Here is a 25,007-nt window from a genome sequence, read left to right as displayed (position 1 = left end):
ATAGCAAGTGCTTCCTCTGATGACTGTAAGGATCCAAATTAAAACTACATAGGAATTAATGTTAGGTATGTTAGCAAGTGTATTTCATTTTTAGTTTTACCCACCTTTCTGTCCTCTCTCTCCTTGATATCCTTGATCACCTGGTAGCCCTGCAGGACCTTGTGCGCATACTTCTCCAACTGCAAAATGAAAATCTATGTCAGTGAAAGTTTTCTGGTTTTCAAACAACTTCTGCTAATAATGCCATATCTTGAATGTGTCTTGTTAATGTCTTGGATAATTAAAATACATTTTACAAACGATTTAAGCACCGAGTTGTTAAACAAGATATTGCGGAGCAGCACAATGCTCATAGTTCCCACAATAAATGGGTAGCAGCTAAAACCTGATGTAGAAGCAGCAATTCTTTGCACATAATAAATGTATATGTCTCAAAGTTATTATGCAATGAATGAAATAAAAGCTATACAGATTTGCGTCCTTATTTTTAAATTGAATTTAAATTGTCTTTTTAGAACAGCTACCTACACACTTACTTTCTAAATGCCCCATAAGAAATATTAATTAATAAGCACTTTACAATCTCTGAAAACATTTCTCAGTTATAGCTTAAAGCCTATGATATAAGAATATTATTTATTAAAACCAGAATAAAAAAAATGGCTTGAATTACATCTTTTTCTACATCTTCTGGCACAGTACTTATTATTATTTATAGAGGTCCAACATACTCTACAATGCTGTTCAGTAGGTATATAAAATAATTATCATACGTATACTGTATCAAACAAGTTAAAATGAACAGAAACACAAGGCCAGGAAAGCCTTAATCAAGTGCCCTAATAACAGAGGTAGGCAACCTTCAGAACTGTAGATGTTATGGACTCAATCTCCCATAATGCTTTGCCATAATTATGGCTATAAGAGTATTATGAGAGATGTAGTCCACAAAATCTGGAGCACCGAAGGTTGCCTACCCCTGGCTTATAATATAGATGATGTGTGATAATGGTCCATAGTAATGGTCTTGGAGATCCAGGAGAGGAGAACTGAAATTTCTATCAGCTTACACCCTGGTTTCATTCGTGTATTTTCATGAAGATAACTGCTGGCAAATTATAAACGAAACATCCATGCTAAACTGTGGTTTATGGGATATGTTCAGGACTTCTATTGAAAATAATGTGTGTCAGTTCTATGATAAGCAGAACACAGGCCTAGTTCATACAAAACTTTTAAAAAATCAAGAAAGTGATTTTTTTTAGACTTTAGTGGGTTGGCTTATTGCAGTACATGGATTGGTAAAACATGCTGAGAACAGGCAAAGATTAGTCAGGAACAAGCGGAAATGATCAGGATCGGAATACAAAATAGTCAAAATACAAGCCAATAACAAAATAATCTTAAAAAAAAAAAATGCACTCGACGTTATATAAAAACCTCAACAAAACAAAGACACAACTGTGTTCATGTTAAATAGTACAGAGTGGTCACACTTTAGTTAACATCAGAAGTGTCAAAAAAAACTCTGGATGTAGAATGTTGTGTTGACTAAAGCATCTGCAAAATGATTTGCATTCTAAGGGCTAGAAAAGGAGCCAGAATTAAGTAGTCTGCATCAGAGACAATGCTTCATGTGGAACAACAACAGGGAGCCAGTACAGGGCCAACAGGTGCCATGACAGCCAAGAAGAGAATTGGTTGACAATGTAGATATGGATTTGGAGTGGAATTTCACGGAATACATTATCTCTCTAACACATGGAGGGGAGAGAATATGATAACAAATGTATATTTTCTCATTTTCTTAAGGACCTCTACATAATGAAATGTACTTGTTTGCATGTCATCTCCATTCTGTATACATCTTTAATATTGATAATATTCCTTCTTTCCATCCTCTTCGCCCTTTATTCAATGCAATGTGCCCTGATCTCTTATTGTATCTAAACTTAGACATACTGAAAATTAGATCTTTCCTTGCATCAAACTTTCTAATAAATAACCTGATTTAGAATTTAAAGAAAAATGCCTGGGTCCACACTAGCCAAGAAGTGTAGGCTTAATATAGGTATTTGTGTTCTTCAACTGTTACTTTATATTTTACTGCAATTTGAGATAGCTGCTCAGATGAAATGATACACACGGCACATAATGTGTTTCCTGGTTTATTTTACCCCTTAGACTGTAAGATAACCTTTCCTTAGTATGTTCTTTTAAAAGCATGTGAATTTGATTTCATTGCAACTTCTGCCTGCCCTCTTACATGTTAATGGATTCACTTTGTGTTTTTTTTTTTACTTGAATTTTAATTGAAATTTATAAAAAATAATACAAAAAACAGCATACTCTAGGGTACACAATTCAAATTGTAAAGAACATAGTAAACAAAGTAGGAGATACAAAAAATATCATCAAATAAACAAGGACAAAAAGGGCAACAGAGCAAGAGCTCTGTTAAGTAACATAGCAGGACTGGTTAGCCAAAGGTCCACATGTCTATTTAATCCATTGGTACCAAGGATCCCAAATCTTCAATATGTTTGATGTCTGAGAATTAGTAAGTTCTGACATAAACTTGTATAATTAGTTAGTATACAACCTGCTAGTTAAATGTGCACAGCTGACTTTTCCAGTTGAGAGCAATAAGCCATTTAGCACCCACCAAACTATGGGAAGCTAAAGCCCTTTTGAATGGATTAACCATTCTAATTCATTCACATGTACTTACAAAATGATATCTTTAGTTTCTAGACTCTTTGTGGCTAATTTATATTGTATGCCAATATATGTTGACACATTACAAATACTAAATAGCAATTTTAAAATTCAATATTGTAACTTTCTAAAAGCATTTCATCCTAATTTATAGCAAAATGCTACTGTACATGACTAACCTGAAGGAGATAGGCCGGGGGGTCCTGGTGGTCCTGGAGATCCTGGACGACCATCTAGGCCTGGACTTCCAGGTATTGATATTCCTTGTGGACCTTCATCTCCTTTCTGCCCACTTTCTCCTGGGAAACCTGGGTCTCCAGAAGGCCCTGGACTGGAAGTACCTAAAAAGGAAAGCATAATTCTTAATTCACCAATTACTTTTCAATAGCATTCATTCAAATACACACTCAAAGTGAGCTCTGCATACTGCCAATCACTCTCAGCTGCTGTGATTCCTAGCTGCCATCTGCTTAAGAGAGGCTCCTAGGATCTGAACAGAACCTGACAGGGTCTCCCTTCATGCCTCCCTATCGATTGCAATAGGCTGGGCTTTATCAGCTGCCTAGCACCTATCACAGTGTGACTGGCAGGGAAAGCATGCTGTGGGTTCAGCATTACAGAGACATCTCCCTTTCATGCGGAAAACAGCCAATAGATAGCAGGCTCTGCTGATTTAGCCAGGAAATCCATCTGCTGATATTAGAACTGATGTTATCAGAGGATATTCCTTAAGATTATTTTTATTGCAGGGTTATGGTTAGTATTAGGGTAGGGCTGAAGTTAGGATTATGTATAGGGTTAGTGTTAGGGTAAGGTAAGGGGTAATGCTGAGTTAAGGTTAATGCTGTTTTAGGATATGAATATAGTGTATTGTTTAAGTTAGGGGTAAGGTTAAAGTAGGTATACAGTTACAGTTCGTGTAAGCTTAGGGATAGAGGTAGGGTTGGTATAGAGTTAGCCATGCTAGCCTGCATAAGGTTAGCGTTAACTACCAAAAATTAATTTAGATCATATGGGACATTTAACAGTATGGACTGATATGTGAATCTATTTTGAGGTATATTTTCTTCAGTTGCACTGGATGTGTAAAAATTATAACAAAAAAAAAACATTTTTTTTTCCATTTTCACCTATTTTTTAAACATTTTATTCATATACTTGTTATTTATATATATATATAATATTAAACAAGGACTTTTATATCCTTTGAAACAATATATAATATGTATAGGAGTACATAAAGAGAGACCCTTAAACACATTCTAAATTCTAGCCTCTGTCCTTAATGGGTTAAGTTACACAGTTGTGCTAATTGTGTGAGTAGATTCGGTAGCACAATGCTTTTCAGAAAGATCTGTAATATAGATAAGGACACAGGAAGATGATAAAGAAATGTTCTTTATTCTGTAAATACATTTTGAAATTTTCCTGTTCATATGCAAAAATCAAATCATTTTTATTTTGCCAATAAATAATGTACCATCTAATGAATATGACCACAAAATATACATTCACGTGCTACTTTCTTGTAAATCTTTGTTTTTGCAGTGCAAAGTCAAGTAACAATCACATGTGAGGAACCCCAAAGGCAATCCTCCAGCGTTTCATATTTGTGGTTTACATTGGGGTATAAAAGAAACATGCACAATTTTTGGTATTATTAGGTAAAGGTTGATACAATACGTTACATAGTGCGATTTCAATGCTATCTCGCCTAACTAGTAGTGCGTTAGGTCATGCTTAACATGTCCTGTCGATTAGGTCGGCAAAATTTTAATAGCAACTGTGAAGCTTCAATGCAAGCGAGCTTAACTGGTAGAGCGTTTGGTCATGAGTACATACTATGCTATCCTGAGTAAGGTATCATGCTCAAGTAGTATATATGAGGTCATGCTTAAACATTATATTAGGTCATGCTTTAATATTATATTAGGTTCTGTTTGGTCTGCAGGTGGGCAGATAATAAAAGGTATTAACAGCTAACAGGTCTATGGTGCTGCCACAATTCACACATGCTTGAGTAGTTAGTCAATAGCAGAGTTTTCATTTTGGCCTGAACCTGCTTTAGTGTGTTGCAGAGCATGGTTAGACCTTTTAGCAGTTTGTGTGGTTTGCTTAATACAAGGATAATTTGCAAAATGTGTCTCAGTAATTGAAAACTTAAAATTATGACAATAAGCAAAACAAGTGTTCAAAATGTATTGGCATGGGAGAGTGATAATGTGTGATACCAGAGGTTAAGTCCTGGACCCCATGCTTCATTCCGCCGATTCCCTGTATGGACTGAGCAAAGTCCCTTTATGGTAAATTCTATGTTTGCAGTTATTACCAGGAAACCAGGGTGATGAGCACTGCAGTTGACCACTTGAGCAATCTGCCCACACCACAGGGTGAGATGGCGTTGCAGGGTACGAGAGCCAGTCTGTCAGGCTGTGGGGGGAAGCCTCCTTGCTCCCGCACTCGGGTGAGGGATTGCTCTACTTCTCTTGCTTGCCGTTTCTGACCATCCGGTCGCTTGATCCTCCGTGCCGCGGTACTCCTCCCACCCCTCCCAAGTAGTGTCTTCGGCCCGAGGCCTTAGCGGGGGCCCTTACCACATTGACCCCAACGTCAGGGTCGAGGGGCCCAGGGTTCCACCGGGTCCCGGCTATCTCTCTGGGTGTATGGGTGGCGGTGGAGAGCTACTTCGAGGTGAGCTCCCAGCTCGGAAGAAGAGTGCGGGTGGGCACTGGGCGTGTGGGGGAGCTTGCAGCACTCTGTGCTTTTGTTTTGGGGCAAGGCTACCTCTCTTGTGGTGGCTTATGTGTGTAGGACATTTCCTTCTGTGGCGCCATCTTGGGGCCCCGTGTGGGTGAGGAGCCGTTCGTTTGCGGCCGGGTTGCTCGATAATTTCTTTCCTCAGGTGTGTGCAAAGTTTGGTCTGCCGTGCCCGGATCTCCATTTTCACCCAGATGGCTTCAAATAAAGCGTTTAGCATGGCTGAGTAGTCTGGCACCCCTGTGTGGCATTCTGATGACTCGCTCGGCGCGCTCACCCCCGCCTCTGTTGCTGCTGCTTTTCACTGCCTCTCCAGTCGCTTGATGTGGACCGAGATGACCCCCATCGGTCCATAGTGAGGGGAGTAGGAGGTGATACCCCCGAGGTATCCACGTCCAGGTTAGTCAGCGCGTGGAGCGGCCGTCTCCCTGCTGCTCGATCTCCGGTAGGCCTCTGGATATATTGTCGGGTCCCCGGGGGTTGCATGCTTGATTTTGGTATCGGGTGATTCCCCCGGGTGTCCCCGTCATGATGGATCTTCTCCAGTGAGCGATTGCTCTGGGTTTTGGGGGGATTACCCCCTAAAAGTGCAAAAATGAGCAGGAGCTGAAGTTCAGCACAACCTCTTAGTCTGGATGCTAGGATCCCCCCCCCCCCCCCCCCCCCCCCTACGCTCTGGTGGTCATTTCTTTCTCAAATAGTTTGATAGTGAAGGGGTTAAATACATTTATATTTTATTTTATCATTCTTTTAAATTATTTAACATTTTTAAAATAACTTGATAATCAATTTAGTAATCAAGCTACTCTCATCCCCTGTTTCCTCTAGGCTCCAGCTGTCACGGTGCCCTCTTGTAAACATACTGATGCCCAAAAGATGGACTGCTGAGATGTAGATCTAATAAAGTTGAGATTACCTTCGGACTAGTTTGGATACCAAAGATTTAAATGGAGAGCTGTTTAATTCATGTATGCAATTCAGCACAAGCTATTGTGAGAAATGGGGTGCTTTTCAAATTATATTTTCTATTTAATATATTGACATATACTTTGTGAAGGTCTGTTGTGTAATAAGCTATATGGTTTCACAATGGAATTCTATTTACATATCAAAGGAGGTTGTCATCAAAGGGTAAAAATGTGTGTACATATTTACTATAGAGGTTCATATTATCAGGGGATCAGAAGATCAGAGTGATTAACATCTAGGTGTAACCATGAAGTTTGTGTTTTCCCAAGCCATCCTGTCCAATCTACCCAGAAACCAACCCTAACTGGTCACTTTTTACAGTACGTTATAATATAGCTGTGGAGAATAGATCAAAGACAAGGTTTTGTGTAAAGATAGAACTCTCTGGGAAAAGAGGGCTGGATAAACCACTTTTGGGAGGGAAAAGGGATTCTGGGACATGTAGTTAAGGACTGCAAAAATCAGTCTTTAAAAGGACAACAGCCAAGGAGGTTGGTCTCCTCTTTTTCTCTCTTTGTCTCTTTTGGGGAGTACAGCGCAGCAAAGCAGAGGTGCCATGGTGAACTGAGAGAGACTGTCCCGGACTTCCAAAGGTGAAGGCGCAAGGGGAAGATCTTCGTTTGTTTAAGTATTGCACTTTTACTATGTATTTTTTGGTTTTGGACTGGATATGATTATAATGTGTATTGCGTATAATCCTTTTAAAATCTGTAACAGTAGCCTAAATCAATATTAACAATACATTTTATTATACACTTGTGTCTGTGTCTTATTTGTCACACATTCCCTAAAAGAATATCCTTGTAAGAGGGTCATAATTTCTTACACTTTCTTACACTGCTCTGGCTAACATAAAATAAAATTGTTTCTCAGTAGGAAGAAACTGCACTTACCCGCATTCCTCTTTACGAGGATCTACTTTTTACAACTTGATGTAGACACCTTAATAATACTAGTTAAACAGAGGGCCATGTATTGACAGAGGGCCATGTATTTGAACTGTACAATGTTACAGGTTTTTGGTAATCCTTAGAGAATTGATTGATTATTTGATAAATCTCACCTGGGAGTCCAGGCATACCAGGAGGCCCTTGTAAACCTTGAAAACCACGATCTCCTTTACTTCCTGGTGATCCTGGGGGTCCTGTGTTTCCTTTTGCTCCTACTCTACCAATACCCGGTCTTGTAATAATCTGTGAACAAATAAATAATTGACAAATTAACTACTGGCTATTAAGTTCTTTACATATATACATATATAAGGCTTAAAATTTTAAGTCCTATGCTGCCAGCAAGACCTTAAAATGTATTCACCACTGCAAGCCATAGCATACTCACCAAGGGTGAATTTCAGTTCGCAAGGGCTGCACTTTTACTTAACAATGACTAGTGGCGACTGGAAAGTTTGAGACTTAAATGTATCTATCTGTTATATATATATATCTTGCTGTTGTGCATCACAGCAATTTTTCTCCATGAAACGCTGCACTTCCAAAGTTCTGCAAGTGCCATTGGGGTGCAATTGGCCAGAGCAGTAAAGAGTTGTAGACAGAGTTTCTTTTATTGCCTGCCAGTGCTCAGAAGCCTACAGAAACTGGATGCTCGTCACTGGCCATGGAGGACCTTCGGCACCCGGCAGGGACAAATGTAAGAGGACAAAATGGTTTTCTCACTTACCAGGAAATGGGGCTAGGGTACTCCTGGTACCATAACAATTACAGTGGGTTGTAGTGGTTATAATGCTTCAAGTAGCTCTTTAAGGAATACAACATACTCACAGGAATTTATTTATTTTTCTGCATTTTTTTCAGCTGACAAGTAGTCAGTGTAAATAGGATGTGTCTCAAGATAAAATACAGAAGATCATAATCTATCTATCTATCTATCTATCTATACATCTATCTATCTATTTATTTATATCTAGCATTATTAACCTAGGATAATAAATTCTGATCAAATATATCATGTCAATGAAAGAATAACAACTATTTTAGAAGAATACTTACTTCTCCAGGAGGTCCAGGGAAACCGCGTTCTCCTTTTTGCCCCTGAAATAGTAACATAAGTGAAATTTTTTATATTTAAAAAAGAAAAATGAACAAAATTAAAAAGAGATATAATGAAGGGGGTGGATGTAAAAAGAGCAAAATACTAGGCTCCCAACTAGAGACAGAGCAATAAAGCAAAATAACTGAAAGTGAATGGACACATTGATGATAAATAAATGAGAGGTACACATACATATAATAAAAACAGTCATAAAAAAAAATTATACAAAATTACTTTCTCGCCATCTCGGCCAGGACTTCCAGGTAAACCACGATCTCCAGAGAGGCCCTGCAAAAAGCAAAATATGTAAAAAGAATGTTGTTATTTTTTCAGTGTTTATCTACGTATATCTTTGAGAGGAGTTGTTTTTGTTTACAACAACTACTGGTAATTATAACTAATGCTTACATCAGAACCAGGAATTCCATTCTTTCCATCTTTTCCAGATTTCCCCTAAAAGAAGCAAGATGAAGATGATCAATTGACAGAAAAGCTACGGTAGGCTTTCACTGTTTGTGTGCAAGAAATATACAGGTTCCAAACATGGGGAAAATATATGTATTAGTGGGTTGGTTTTTTTTTGTTGGTTTTTTACATTTTTTATTTCTTTTATTTCTGACATGTACTTGCCTTGTATTATTTTTGCTGATGCTTCTATAATTCAGACCTTGGTACTCTTGTCATCATAAATATCTCCAGGTTAATTTATTAAATGTTTCCACGTTTCGTTTCTTATTAAACTCCCCATATCGCACCCATATCCCCCCGTACCCGATTTATTAAATCCTATTGTGAGTTCCTATCTATCAATCTTCTTTCCCTGCTTACTTTTTGCATTAGCGTGTTTAATGTTCATGTTGTTTTTTTCATAATCCTAAATGAATGTAAAACATACCTACTGTCTATAAAAGAAGCCAGCGTTCATTTTAACTTTTTCGTTCGCTACTTACTAAACAATGTATTTTCTGTCCAGTAATGAAAACTTGACTTCAGTGGCAACAAAGAGGTTTTTGCTGAACTTGGCAGTTACTCAGTCCCTGCCAGGTTCATCAGACGATCGCAGTTCTAATAAGAGACCTAACAGTAACAGTGGTCCAAATTTTAGTGTGATCCTTCCAAATACGATGCCAGTTCCAGCCGAGCTGAAGCCAAGCTTATATTAACAATTAAACAAGGTAATAATTGTCAGATTTTCATGGCATTATGCACATATGGCGCAGTCATTTACTGACTGTGTTTTATACAAATTGTTCACGGATGCCATTCAGTTTTTAATCACTGGTTAATATCTGTCGGAATTCCTACAGATACCGAAATTACCAGAGTGAAAATGAATGCGGATCAGAGTCAGATCGTTAGACAATTAGACATTGTTATGCAAGTATACATACAACTACCTTTCTATTGATCATGAAAAAAATAGAACTTGTCTTTGATATTAGATGATGTTTACATTATTTTCTGTTTGCTTTAATTACGGGTACATTCCTAAAACTCTAGCAATACTGGGTTCCACTTGGTTGTTCTACTACTTAGAACCTGCTCATCGTAAATAATCCCTTACACTGTATTGTAAACTTGAGTCTTGCGAGCTTTAGTCTGGCATTACATGGACCTCTGGCCTGTTAATCTGATTGGCTGAACAGTGCTCCCATATAGAACACTGCTACAGAGTTGCAAATATTTTCATATTCCACATATTTACTTTACGTCAGTGTTTGATAACTTACTATTTTTCCAGCTTCCCCGGATTCTCCTTTGTCTCCTTTTATGGCGGATCCCTATTAAAAATAAATATAGAAAATTCTAAAATGCACGCATTTTTTTGACAGTTAATACAATTTTAGTTTATAATATAATTTGAATGATTTAATCTATTACTACAATGAGGTTGTTTATTATCTAAAATAGAAATTGAGGTGAGATGACACGAGAATTACAATGTTTTAGGCCACAAATAGCAGAGCTGGTAAAATATCTGAGGAGGAGAATGTGTCTCGTTCCACTATTTTGATCTAAATTTTGCAATTTCCTTTTCAATTCTTGTTTACAGATCATCATTTGGTGAATAAACTCCCGTAATACGTAACACAACATACACTCATGTCAGGTTACTGTGTAACCTGGTTGTTTATTTTCTTGTATTGTTCAAAGTGCTCTCCCAACAGTAGTGGTTAATTGGAAAACTGTGATATCTCTTTAGTTGGCTGAAGGTTAGAGGAATAACAAGTGCCTTTTTTACTCCAAAACCTCCAATAAACTTGACACTCTGCATAGAGATGTGTGAATTGTGTTTTCTCTGAATTAAACTGATTCGCACATACTGATTTTCAAGCTGGTAATAGCATGACCAAAATAAAAAAATGCACCATTTTGTTATGGTAGGGCCTGTGCACTGAGAGCGATTTACAAGCAAAATTGTGTATCATTTCCCATGGAAACCAAAGGAATACCCCTGCTAATTGCAAAATTGCCTTCAAACTGCACTTAATACAGATATATCCATGGGTCTTATTTTCCAAAGAATAAACTGCACTGATTTTTCAAATGGCATACACAATGCAACAAACTTGCATTTTTGATGAATTTGGGCACACATCTTGAACCAAAAGTTGCTTGAAAAGTAGATGTTTGCTGTAACAAAACCCCTATGCGTTTCATATATCTCTGCTTTTTATGCAATGAGTACTGGAGGTGTTTAGAGAACCTTCAGCTTGAGTTCTTAAATCTTACATTTGTTCTACATCCTACATGTTCCCTACACATCCCTTAGCCAAGTAACCTTTTAAATAGATTGCGCCTAGAATAATTTGTGGACATTGCACTGATTCCACACATTGCTTCTAATGATTTTTTTAAGGCATCTTGCAATGCATATTACATCTAGGTTTGAACTCCTTTGTATGCAATAAAATACATATTTGTATGTATCATTCCCGTTGTATCACTGACTAGAATCCAGTAAATAATACATATTAGATAATAAGAAGTATAAAAGGAAGAATGTAATGTTACTTACTGGAATGCCAGGAAACCCACGTTCACCTGGATATCCTTGGGGACCAGTTGAACCCTATTAGAAGTTGACAAAATTGGACAGCTCAGTACTACAATCAGGATTACCATATAACATATCAGCAGATGGACATCAACATGACTAAAAAGCCAACCTGGCACAAAATAAAGATGTTAAAGAAGTCACTTGGAGTCCTAATTATTCACAAAAAAGGAAATGTAATGTTATAACATTGTACATGTAGATGTCCTTTAACACTTCTCTTTAAAAAACTAACAGTATTTATTTAATTGAATTTGAAAAGAGTTTTACACATAAAATAATTTTAGTTAAAAAAACTACCATCTTCAAACTCGCTCCCAAAATGCAATTTTCTGTTTTTGATTTGTTTTCTTTCCATACCTTGCGTAGTATTAATAATTACACATTAAACTAAATTACCCAGACTTTTGCAATGGATTTACCAATTTGTGAGTTGGCAGCGGCTTTCCACCATCTCAAATGAGGCAATGTCATACCGTTGGCCGTCATGCTGAAGAGCAATGTACACAAAGCTAGGCTAAGCTTTAATACTTAGTCCCTTTCGATAAAATCTCATAAAATATCTTAGTTTGTTACTGCCTATATGTGATTTGTTCAGTAATAAATAAGGAGAACCTCTAAATATTAAAGGGACACTATAGTCACCAGAACAACAGCTTATTGTATATGTTCTGGTGAGTAGAATCATTCCCTTCAGGCTTTTTGCTGTCAACACTGTCTTTTCAGAGAAAATGCAGTGTTTACATTACAGCCCAGCTAAACCTCCAATGGCCACTCCTCAAAAGGTTGCTAGAGGTGCTTTCTGGAGCAGTGTTCTGCATGGAGTGCCTCTGCATAGAGACACTGAACTTTCCTCATAGAGATGCACTGCGTTAATGCATCTTTCTGAGGAGATGCTGATTGGCCAGGGCTGTGTTTGACTTGTGCTGGCTCTGCCCCTGATCTGTCTCCATGACAGTCTCAGCCAACCCTAAGGGAACGCATTGTGATTAGCGCAGAGAATCCCTTATGATGATGTCAGTCAAGAAGGCGGATCAGGGGCAGATGCAGCAGCTGCAGACTTGAATACAAGTAAGATTTTACAGTATTTAGATGGGCAAGGGGTTCCAGATGGTGGTTTTAACACTATAGTATCAGGAATACGTATTTGTGTTCCTAACCCTATGGTACCCCTTAAGGAGTAAACACAGAGATCTATATTCAATAAACACCTGCTTCAATAATATCTTAAAAGGGTCCCAATCACCTGAAAAATCTGTAAGTCAGCTTACAACATTAAGTAAATTAATTTAACAATGATGTGGTATATTTACTTGCAACTTCCCTATGAACACAACAATTCTAGTGTGATGGCGAATTTATTTGGACATTGTGACACTGTGACATTTACAGATAAAATTGGCCAACCAATACTTTGGATAAGCATTTATAAAAGAAGTTGAATGATAAAACATGTTTTCCCGTTAACATTTTTGTAGTCAAGCAAATTCATCCATAGTAAAGGTATGCTGCCACCTGCTGATCAAACCATAAAATTGCTGTGTCAGAAAGTGTTTTGAGAATATGTCATGTAGTTGATCAAAGAAAAAATATATATATCCTTACTTGTACATTTCATCCCACTTTTTACTACAATACGGCAAGTTTAATGGAGATAATGAATTATTAATTGTGCTTTTATTTTATTTTTTGCAGAAAAAAAACATTGTATGTTTATTAAAACTCAATACATTAAAAGCACAACACATGGTTAATTGTTTTTCTACTGGTAATGTTTCTTAAGATGCTCTGTATTTTATTTATGAGATACTGATTTCTTGGTTTACTATTTTTAAATATAAATATTTCTATTACATTGACCACCTATTTCATGTGGTCTTATTAAAATAATTAGAGTTTCAACTCAATAACAGCTCAGAAGAACATTTGGGTAACAATAGATATACTTGCGTCATATAAGATAGAACAAGATAGGAATATGCTACCACATAAAAGGCAGAACGGTTTTACAGTGATACACCAAGGTTGCAGACAGTAGAACCTGTCTTGAAAAGGCCAGGGCCATGAACAAGAATGTTAATTTGCATATTTAAAAACTGCGTATCATAACGTAAAATAGTTTAGTGTTGTAAAATAGGTGTTACATTTATATTATTAATATTATTTTGCCTGGCCATTAATCATGTACATTTTGTCTGTGAACTTATGTATTTAATTCTCCATTCTCTTCACAGCAAGCTCAACAGTGGGTAAAATATATGGCACAACGTATCTTTATATTGCCAATGCCATGTAAACCAGTGCTTTCAATTGGTAATAGCAATTAAGTCAGAAACGTTTGGAATTGTTTTGTTTCCACAACAAGGTTAATGAGTTAAATACTATATTATAGGTTATGTAATTGTTTTACATTTGTCCTTCCATCCATATTCTCATATTCTCAAATGTATTTGCCTATACAAGGGTACGTAATTCTTTCTATAAGACTAAATCCCAAGTGCACAATATACAAACCAAGAACAGAGCCCTGACGGGGAAAGGAGAGAGTCTGTGCCATTCTAAATGCAGCCAATAACCCCAAATATGAGACATTTCAACACCTTCTCAGAAACATTGCGACCAGGAAGGGGTATAAGGAAGGTAAAATCTGGAAAAACTAATGCATCAAAACTGTCAAAATGGGCTGTCCTTCTAGATGAGTTATTTTGTCCTGCATCCTGCTATGTATTATAGCTAAGCACAGACACCGATAGGTAGATACAAAAAAATACCATATCTACCAACATCACTAAAAAGGAAAACATAAGCTATATACCGTACGTGGCTAATCCTTGTCTATTTAAAGTAGGATTATTATGAATGCTCACCTTTTCCCCTTTCTGAACTTGAACATCGGGCGACTTCTTTTGTTCATCAACTGGTCCTGGAGGTCCTGGTGGTCCCCGGAGACCTGCGTCACCCTAAGTGAGCAGAAAATTGTTACTTACATGAATACAACGAATATAAATTAAACTTGAATGCATGTTGTGAAATGGCAAAAACATAACATGTTTATCATTTTACTGTAGCATTCTACTTATGCCACAGGAACCAATTCATTCCTTTATTGTTTGACTTTCATAAATTTGCTAAACTGCAAATACTCTAAATATCTTCTGTAATAATAATGCTCTATGCATGGAAAGCATATCATCAGTAGTTATCAATTGCATACCTTTTCTCCTTTAGATCCTTGGAAATTCAAACCCATGTTTCCCTAAAATATAAAACAATGAATAAAGTTATTACTACGACTTGGATATTAAATAACAGTGAAAGAGATTTGGGAATGATATGAGTTGTATTTACCTTGACTCCTGGATATCCAGGTGGTCCTGGTGGTCCCTAAAGAAAGATACAATGTGTTAACATTAATAATTAAATGCGGCAACTGTAGCCATGGAAAAAAGAACATCCATGGATCTATAAAGGTTGACAGGTGCCCCTTTTCCCCTGTGGTCATCCTATCTTTTAAACCAAATATATTTCTTTCTGTGGAAACAGTATGAGCTGACTGGGCAGTAAGATGGGTCATGGAAAAGTGATATTCATGGGGAGTGATGGGTCATGGGTGATACATGGGGACCCATAGCAGTGTTGACTGTGGCTAAATTAATATTATTTGAGATTTCAATTATTGTCTCATACCGGTAAACCTGGTTGACCTGGGCGACCAATGGGACCCTGTACTCCTTGGCTTCCTGGAGGACCCTACAAAGAAAGAACAAACAATTACAATGGGTCACACCTAGTGGATTATTGACCAAGAGCAGATCAATTGAGTTTTGCTTATGTATGATTTTGGTTTGAAACCTACTTTGAGGGAAAATGAAATGAATCTATTCAACAGGATCAAAGACATTATCAAGAATTGAAAGCAAGCTAAGAGTCTTTGGGTGCTGATAGTCTTCTCTTTTTTTCTTTTTTTTTTACATGTTGGGGAATAAAGTATTTTCTTGAAAAGCTCACCATATGTCTGGAGTTCTGGTTGGATTTATAATACAAATTCTCCAATGAAGTTAAAATGTCCAGCTATAAAAAGTGTTCTTTATACCATCACATTTGTGTTGCAAAGCTATATGCTATATTACATACTATTATACTTTTATACAGATAAACAGTCACACATTTCCATGACACAGAGTGATGTTAATAAAGAGCATTATTCGGACACACCCAAACAGGCTAAAATTTAATTTATTTCAGAACTGAAACTACTGTGAAAGAAAATAGTTTCTGCAATGTCACGGAAGTGGCCGTGATCTGTCAGCCAATATTTTCCTTTGTTCTCATACCCAGTGACTGAGTGTTCTGACTGAAATTGCATAGCGCTCTGAATGACCAATCAGAGTGCCCTGACGGGCCAATTGCATAGTGTGGGAATGCTTATATAAGAGCTCACATGCTATGTAAGCTCATTCTGCATGCAGTGCTGGGCGAAGAAGGATTATATTTTATATGTAGCAATTTTTACATTTTTGCTGTTCTTTATTTTTCTGCAAAATTGGTTTATTTTTTTTTTTATTGTTGCATCAGTTACAATGGATTTATATTCTGAAAAAAAGAAGATTGAAAGGGTCACTCCAACCACTAGGACAATTTGATTGAAATTACTTGAAGTGGTTATGGTGGTAGTAGTATGTATGTGCAGTGTTTCAGCTTGAAACACAGTACATTCTGAGTAATGTGCACTCACGTGTGTCGGGACTTGTCGCAACCCTGGCACACGTCACTTGGGCAGCCTCTGTTGCGGGATACCTAATGTCAGATCTGTGCATGAAAGATATCAGTCATCAGGGCACTTGTTGCGTTAGCGACTGAGTTATTGACCTTCCCGTTGCAAGTGGAAGCATTTTTTTTTATCCTTCCCAATAAAATTGCTACTTTAAAAGAAAAAAAAAAGCCCCCCTGTAGCTTACATTGAAGCCACAAACAGTGCCCTACAGGTAGCTTCTAACTATTTGCCCAAATGACTAAATAATTAATCCTAATCTCGAAGCAACCGGTAACTGGGAATTTCGGTTTCTTAGGGATTACTTTTTGTGTCTGCTTGGAGTTCAGCTTTTTGGCAGAATTATGGATTGAAAGGCAAGTTAGTAGGTTATTGCAATATCTGCTATACGAAAAAAAACTTTTCAACATTTACAAATCTAAATGTAAAACTTCGATATATTGATGGGACTTCATAATTTGAAACGACGCGGTACATTTTTTGCACATGGTGAGCAGTCCCTCTATTCTCCCATATAAGGATACTGCAAGAAGTGTTAAGGAATGCCCTCTCTCATTTGATGCACATAACACAGATACTTTCAAATATATGTTTGTTTAAGTATGGAATCTTTTACGCACATACACACACACAAACACACACACGTGTGTGTGTGTATATGACACATTTAGTTAGTTTTCAAATTCATTCAGAATATTCTATATGAAAAATCAGAGATACAAACTGTGGTTAAAATTTGGATGTGTTTCTCAGTGAGGCAGTTGAATCATAATGTATTTTCACATTTAAAGGGACACTATAGTCACCAGAACAACTATAGCTTAATGTAGTTGTTCTGGTGAGTAAAATCATTGCCTTCAGGCATTTTAATGCAAACACTGTCTTTTAAATTGCCCCTAGGGACACCTCCAAGTGGCCACTCTTCAAATGGCCACTGGAGGTGCTTCCTGTAGGTGCTTTACTGGAGGTGCTTTCAGTAGGCAGCCCTGCCGTTCAGTGTCTCCACGCTCTGCATCGGGATGCTGAATTTTCCTCATAGAGATGCATTGATTTAATGCATCTCTATGAGGAGGTGCTGATTGGCCAAAATGGTGTTTGGCTCCGCACCTTGGGAAAGCATTGGATTGGCATCATCCAATTGTGATGATGTCACCAAGGGGGCGGGGCAAGTGCCGGCAGACCCGCGCGGCGCTGGAAATAAGGTGAGTTTTCTTTGCTTTTATGGGGCTGAGTTTTGGCAAGCCGACTAAATGGTGGGTTTAACACTATGGAACACTAGGAATACATGGTTGTGTTCCTGACCCTATAGTGCTCCTTTAAGGATATTCTATGATTTCTGTTTGAATCACATTGTATGTAGGCATGTAATGCTCAATCCCAGCATGTAGGATTACTTACAGGTAAGCCTGGCAGGCCAGGTAATCCAGAGTCACCTTTCTGTCCTGATTGTGAGGAAGCGATTACTTCTCCTGGCTCCCCCTGGTGGAAATATCAAGAAAGTGCATGAGTTGCAGCCCTTAATTATGAGCTGAATTATGCTATCATTTGTATTTAATCAAGCATAAAAAAAATTGCATATAAAGATACAAAGAAAAATCTGTACTGAAATCATTCTAAAAGATCCTGTAAATTATGGTTTAATAGACAAATACAGTTTTTAAAACATGCTCATATTAAAGTACAAAGAAAAAGCAGGATTTTTTTTTTTTTTTAAATGTATTTATTTATACTTACTTTTAACCCAGGTAAACCAGGAGGACCCTATACAAACACAAGAAAGAGATTTTTGAAATTGCACGATAGCAGAATATTTTTTTTACTTCCATTTAAAATAAATAAAAACAGCTATGTTTGAATATATAAAATATTTGTAAGAGCTGTTTATTCCATTATAATGTTACTAATCATTAAGCTTCACTGAAATGTTTTCCTTAATGTGTTCATTTATTTTATTTTTTTCCAACAAAGGCAGTAAACAATATATTGGAGCAGTCGCATTAGAACTTTTTAGATACAAGTGAGCAATAGCACTATTTCTTAATTAAACCAGATGCAACTGAAAAAAAAACTCTCTTAGAATAGGAACAAGAAGAGATAAAAAAAAAAATAAAGTAGATTAAAAAGCCAGGTTAGGGGGACAGGAGAGAATAAAGATCCTCTGGGCTCTGTATTGAACCATAAGACTATATGTTAAGATGTAGTAAGGTCAAAGGATCAATTTGCTTATATTTCAGAAACTAACATTTTAATGACTTAGGAGTGTTGATCGGACCAAAGATGATCTTCATAGAACATTTTTACTAAAGTACAATAGAATGAGGCTATATCAGGCAGACTCCAAAACACAACTTATATTAATCCATATGTGATAGCAACTTCTTTGTCCAAACATATATTTATATGTATATTTTGTATAAACAAACCAAGATCCATATTTAAATGCAACTGATATCTGTTTGTCTATCTATATGGATCACCGAGTGATATAGAACTTACCATGGGACCTGAAGGACCTGGAAATCCTGAACCCCCTGGATAGCCACGATCACCCTGAAAAATAAAGAAATGTAGATAGTAAGCCTCATGGGGTAACCCAATGTTATAGCAGAAGAACAAGAATATTATTATATGATGATATGCGTAGTAGTGAGTGATATGCATTGTTACCCATTCCATCTACATACTACACAACCGATTGTACTTGTACTCTGAGTGCTCTAGTAACAAATTAATATAACATAAGCGTATATAAAAAAAAAATCCTTAACACAACTTACTAAGCTCTTCAGAAATTAGCTCCATCTTATCAAGCATGCTCAAAATCAGCCCATCAGTCTTATAGCTCCACACCTCAAATCCTCCCTTCCACACCTACGGTGAGTTAATTGAGGTGCCCTGTATCTCTATAACTTCCTATAATGCAACGTTTTACACAAGCCTTACCTTGGAAAATTCCAAAACCGTCCTTGATTCATTTTTTTTTAAACCTCACAATAATTTTACTCACCACAACCACAATTGTAACAGCAAACAGCCAACACAGAACCAATTTTCTCACTTGTGCATCAGTATTCTACATACCCTGAGACTCAACTTTTCCATTCTCATTTAGATTGGAAGCTTGTGGACAAAGCTTGTCTTAAAATAATGAAAAATAACTATATCGATTGGTGCTACTCTCTAGAGAGTACTCTTAGTATTATTATTCTGTCAATGTGCTGCTCTCTAGAGTATTTTTAATAATATCATTCTGTTAATGTGCTGCCCTCCAGAATACTCTTAGTAATATTATTATGTCATGGAGAGATCATGCCAAACTAATCTTATTGATTGGTGCAGTAGACATTGCTTACCTAGATTTCAGTAAGGCTTTTGACACTGTTGCACATAGAAGGCTTATCAATAAACTGCAATCTTTGAGTTTGGATTCTAATATTGTTGAATGGGTAAGACAGTGGGTGAGTGACAGGCACCACAGGGTTGTAGTCAAGTCAGGGTTGATGTTCCAGGAGGGATAAGCCAAATGGCAAATGATTTAGGTAAACTAGAAAAATGGTCAGTTGTGGCAACTGACATTTAATGTGGATAAGTGCAAGATAATGCATCTTGGACATAAAAACCCAAGGGCAGAGTACAGAATATTTGATAGAGTACTAACCACAACATCTGAGGAAATGGATTTAGGGATAATTATTTCAGATGACTTAAAGGTAGGTAGACAATGTAATAGAGCAGCAGGAAATGCTAGCAGAATGATTGGTTGTATAGGAAAAGGTATTAGCAGTAGAAAGAGGGAAGTGCTAATGCTATTGTACAGAACGTCACTTGGAGTATTTTACGCAGTACTGGAAACCGTATCTCCAGAAGGATATTGATACCTTAGAGAGAGTTCAGAGAAGGGCTACTAAACTGGTTCATGGACTGCAGGATAAAACTTACCTGGAAAGGTTAAAGGAACTTAACATGTATAGCTTGGAGGAAAGACGAGACAGGGGGAATATGATAGAAACATTTAAATACATAAAGGGAATCAACACAGTAAAGGAGGAGATTATAATTTAAAAGAAGAAAACTACCACAACAAGAGGACATCATCTTAAATTAGAGGGGCAAAGGTTTTAAAAAAAATAAAGTATTACTTTAATGAAAGGGTAGTGGATGCATGGAATAGCCTTCCAGTTGAAGTGGTAGAGGTTAACACAGTGAAGGAGTTTAAAGGAACACTATAGTCACCTAAATTACTTTAGCTAAATAAAGCAGTTTTAGTTTTTAGATCATTCCCTTGCAATTTCCCTGCTCAATTCACTGTCATTTGGGAGTTAAATCACTTTGTTTCTGTTTATGCAGCCCTAGCCACACCTCCCCTGGCTATGATTGACAGAGCCTGCATGAAAAAAAAAACTGGTTTCACTTTCAAACAGATGCAATTTACCTTGAATAATTGTATCTCAATCTCTAAATTGAACTTTAATCACATACAGGAGGCTCTTGCAGGGTCTAGCAAGCTATTAACATAGCAGGGGATAAGAAAATCTTAGTTAAACAGAACTTGCAATAAAGAAAGCCTAAATAGGGCTCTCTTTACAGGAAGTGTTTATGGAAGGCTGTGCAAGTCACATGCAGGGAGGTGTGACTAGGGTTCATAAACAAAGGGATTTAACTCCTAAATGGCAGAGGATTGAGCAGTGAGGCTGCAGGGGCATGTTCTATACACCAAAACTGATTCATTAAGCTAAAGTTGTTCAGGTGACTATAGTGTCCCTATAGACTATAGCGCATGCGTGGGATAGGCATAAGGCTATCCTAGATATAAGAAAAGGACAAGGACTAATGAGAGTATTTAGAAAATTGGGCAGACTAGATGGGCCGAATGGTTCTTATCTGTCATCAAATGTTTCTATGTTTCTGTCAATGTGCTGCTCTCCAGAGTATTTTCAATAATATAATTCTGTCAATGTGCTGCCCTCCAGAGTACTCTCAGTAATATTATTCTGTCAATGTACATCTATCCAAAGTACTGTTAGTAATATTATTTCAGCAATCTTCTGTTTTCCAGAGTACTTAGTGATCTTATTCTGTCAATGTGTTGCTACCCAAAGTACTTTTAGTATAATTAATTTCTGTCACTGTATTATCTAGAGAGTACTGCTTGCATTATTACTCTCTGTCATAGTGCTTTTATCCAGAGTACTGCTAGTATTTTTACTCTCTGTCATTGTGCTTTTATCCAGAGTACTGCTAGTATTATTACTCTCTGTCATTGTGCTTTTATCCAGAGTACTGCTAGTATTATTACTCTCTGTCATTGTGCTTTTATCCAGAGTACTGCTAGTATTTTTACTCTGTCGTGCTTTTATCCAGAGTACTGCTAGTATGTTTACTCTCTGTCATTGTGCTTTTATCCAGAGTACTGTTAGTATTTTTACTCTGTCATTGTGCTTTTTTCCAGAGTACTGCTAGTATTTGTACTCTCTGTCATTGTGCTTTTATCCAGAGTACTGTTAGTATTTTTACTCTCTGTCATTGTGCTTTTATCCAGAGTATTGCTAGTATTATTACTCCCTGTCATTGTGCTTTTATCCAGAGTACTGCTAGTATTATTACTCTCTGTCATTGTGCTTTTATCCAGAGTACTGCTAGTATTATTACTCCCTGTCATTGTGCTTTTATCCAGAGTACTGCTAGTATTTTTACTCTGTCATTGTGCTTTTTTCCAGAGTACTGCTATTATTTTTACTCTCTGTCATTGTGCTTTTATCCAGAGTACTGTTAGTATTTTTACTCTCTGTCATTGTGCTTTTATCCAGAGTATTGCTCGTATTATTACTCCCTGTCATTGTGCTTTTATCCAGAGTACTGCTAGTATTTTTACTCTCTGTCATTGTGCTTTTATCCAGAGTACTGCTAGTATTATTACTCCCTGTCATTGTGCTTTTATCCAGAGTACTGCTAGTATTATTACTCTCTGTCATTGTGCTTTTATTCAGAGTACTGCTAGTATTATTACTCCCTGTCATTGTGCTTTTATCCAGAGTACTGCTAGCATTATTACTCTCTGTCATTGTGCTTTTATCCAAAGTACTGCTAGCATTATTACTCTCTGTCATTGTGCTTTTATTCAGAGTACTGCTAGTATTATTACTCCCTGTCATTGTGCTTTTATCCAGAGTACTGCTAGTATTATTACTATCTGTCATTGTGCTTTTATCCAGAGTACTGCTAGCATTATTACTCTCTGTCATTGTGCTGTTATCCAGAGTTCTGCTAGTATTATTACTCCGTCATTGTGCTTTTATCCAGAGTACTGCTAGCATTATTACTCTCTGTCATTGTGCTTTTATCCAAAGTACTGCTAGCATTATTACTCTGTCATTGTGCTTTTATTCAGAGTACTGCTAGTATTATTACTCCCTGTCATTGTGCTTTTATCCAGAGTACTGCTAGTATTATTACTATCTGTCATTGTGCTTTTATCCAGAGTACTGCTAGTATTATTACTCCCTGTCATTGTGCTTTTATCCAGAGTACTGCTAGTATTATTACTATCTGTCATTGTGCTTTTATCCAGAGTACTGCTAGCATTATTACTCTCTGTCATTGTGCTGTTATCCAGAGTTCTGCTAGTATTATTACTCCGTCATTGTGCTTTTATCCAGAGTACTGCTAGCATTATTACTCTCTGTCATTGTGCTTTTATCCAAAGTACTGCTCGCATTATTAATCTCTGTCGTGCTTTTATTCAGAGTTCTGCTAGTATTATTACTCCCTGTCATTGTGCTTTTATCCAGAGTACTGCTAGTATTATTACTATCTGTCATTGTGCTTTTATCCAGAGTACTGCTAGCATTATTACTCTCTGTCATTGTGCTTTTATCCAGAGTACTGCTAGCATTATTACTATCTGTCATTGTGCTGTTATCCATAGTTCTGCTAGTATTATTACTCCGTCATTGTGCTTTTATCCAGAGTACTGCTAGCATTATTACTCTCTGTCATTGTGCTTTTATTCAGAGTACTGCTAGTATTATTACTCCCTGTCATTGTGCTTTTATCCAGAGTACTGCTAGTATTATTACTATCTGTCATTGTGCTTTTATCCAGAGTACTGCTAGCATTATTACTCTCTGTCATTGTGCTTTTATCCAGAGTACTGCTAGCATTATTACTCTCTGTCATTGTGCTGTTATCCAGAGTTCTGCTAGTATTATTACTCCGTCATTGTGCTTTTATTCAGAGTACTGCTAGTATTATTACTCCCTGTCATTGTGCTTTTATCCAGAGTACTGCTAGTATTATTACTATCTGTCATTGTGCTTTTATCCAGAGTACTGCTAGCATTATTACTCTCTGTCATTGTGCTTTTATCCAGAGTACTGTTAGTATTTTTACTCTCTGTCATTGTGCTTTTATCCAGAGTACTGCTAGTATTATTACTATCTGTCATTGTGTTTTTATCCAGAGTACTGCTAGTATTATTACTATCTGTCATTGTGCTTTCATCCAGAGTACTGCTAGCATTATTACTCTCTGTCATTGTGCTTTTATCCAGAGTACTGCTAGTATTATTACTCTCTGTCATTGTGCTATCAGTAGTACTGCTAGTATTATTACTCTCTGCCATTGTGCTTTTATCCAGATTACTGCTAGCATTATTACTCTCTGTCATTGTGCTTTTATTCAGAGTACTGCTAGTATTATTACTCTCTGTCATTGTGCTATCAGTAGTACTGCTAGTATTATTACTCTCTGCCATTGTGCTTTTATCCAGAGTACTGCTAGCATTATTACTCTCTGTCATTGTGCTTTTATCCAGAGTACTGCTAGTATTATTACTCTCTGTCATTGTGCTATCAGTAGTACTGCTAGTATTATTACTCTCTGCCATTGTGCTTTTATCCAGAATACTGCTAGCATTATTACTCTCTGTCATTGTGCTTTTATACAGAGTACTGCTAGTATTATTACGCTCTGCCATTGTGCTTTTATCCAGAGTACTGCTAGTATTATTACTCTCTTTCATTGTGCTATCAGTAGCACTGCTAGCATTATTAATCTCTGTCACTTTTCTATCCAGAGTACTGCTAGTATTATTATTCTGTCTACGTAGTGCTAGGCAGAGTGTTGCTAGTAACATGGTTATTTTGTCAATGTGCTAATCAGAGTAACTCTAGTAACAGTATTGTTCTATCAATTAATTCCTAATCAGTGTAGTGATATTGAGATAGTATTTATATTAATGTGCTGTCAGTCTTTGTAAACTAGATACAGAGCTGCCACTCAGAGTGCTGTTCTAGTTAGGTCACTGCCCGTCCTTTACTGCTGCAGTCATGTAAAACTGCTTTTGTCAAAATATTCCCGTATTTGGTTTAATCTAACAGTTCAACTTTTACTGAACTACATTTGCCATGTTCCCGACTAAAAAGACGGTGGTTGAGCATTATGGGAGCTTTGTTTCAGCAGCTGGGAAGTGGTTGGCTCAGTCTATTTTAGTAAAGTTACTGTGAGTAAATAAAGGCCTTTTTTCAAACATCGGAGATACAGACATGCTGTAAGTTACTAGAAGAAATGTCTTGGAATGTACCTTGGTTCCGTTACAGCCTGGAATACCAGCAGGTCCGGGAGCTCCATCCTGACCAGGTAATCCCTGATACAAGAAAGGGAAAACCAATTACTTATCCATCTTGT

General features: G+C 37.0%; 1 protein-coding gene across 1 annotated transcript in view; it reads right to left on the bottom strand.

Moving 5' to 3' along the window:
• The window catches only part of COL4A5 (collagen type IV alpha 5 chain), a 142,726-nt gene that overhangs the window by 55,732 nt on the left and 61,987 nt on the right, over nucleotides 1-25,007 (bottom strand). Inside the window, exons 6-21 of the mRNA XM_063432133.1 lie at nucleotides 24,904-24,966; nucleotides 18,819-18,872; nucleotides 18,057-18,083; nucleotides 17,721-17,801; nucleotides 15,239-15,301; nucleotides 14,900-14,935; nucleotides 14,766-14,807; nucleotides 14,419-14,511; nucleotides 11,513-11,566; nucleotides 10,224-10,274; nucleotides 8,902-8,946; nucleotides 8,728-8,781; nucleotides 8,451-8,492; nucleotides 7,508-7,637; nucleotides 2,898-3,059; nucleotides 105-179 (exon numbers count right to left, since the gene is read on the bottom strand). Coding sequence (XP_063288203.1) covers nucleotides 105-179; nucleotides 2,898-3,059; nucleotides 7,508-7,637; nucleotides 8,451-8,492; nucleotides 8,728-8,781; nucleotides 8,902-8,946; nucleotides 10,224-10,274; nucleotides 11,513-11,566; nucleotides 14,419-14,511; nucleotides 14,766-14,807; nucleotides 14,900-14,935; nucleotides 15,239-15,301; nucleotides 17,721-17,801; nucleotides 18,057-18,083; nucleotides 18,819-18,872; nucleotides 24,904-24,966 — 1,072 coding nt within the window. The remainder of the gene's footprint in view (nucleotides 1-104; nucleotides 180-2,897; nucleotides 3,060-7,507; nucleotides 7,638-8,450; nucleotides 8,493-8,727; nucleotides 8,782-8,901; nucleotides 8,947-10,223; nucleotides 10,275-11,512; nucleotides 11,567-14,418; nucleotides 14,512-14,765; nucleotides 14,808-14,899; nucleotides 14,936-15,238; nucleotides 15,302-17,720; nucleotides 17,802-18,056; nucleotides 18,084-18,818; nucleotides 18,873-24,903; nucleotides 24,967-25,007) is intronic.

Source organism: Pelobates fuscus, chromosome 9 (genome assembly GCF_036172605.1).
Source record: "Pelobates fuscus isolate aPelFus1 chromosome 9, aPelFus1.pri, whole genome shotgun sequence".
Classification (NCBI taxonomy): Eukaryota; Metazoa; Chordata; class Amphibia; order Anura; family Pelobatidae; genus Pelobates; species Pelobates fuscus.
Note: the sequence above shows the minus strand (reverse complement) of the source record. Positions and strands in the feature narration are given on the sequence as shown.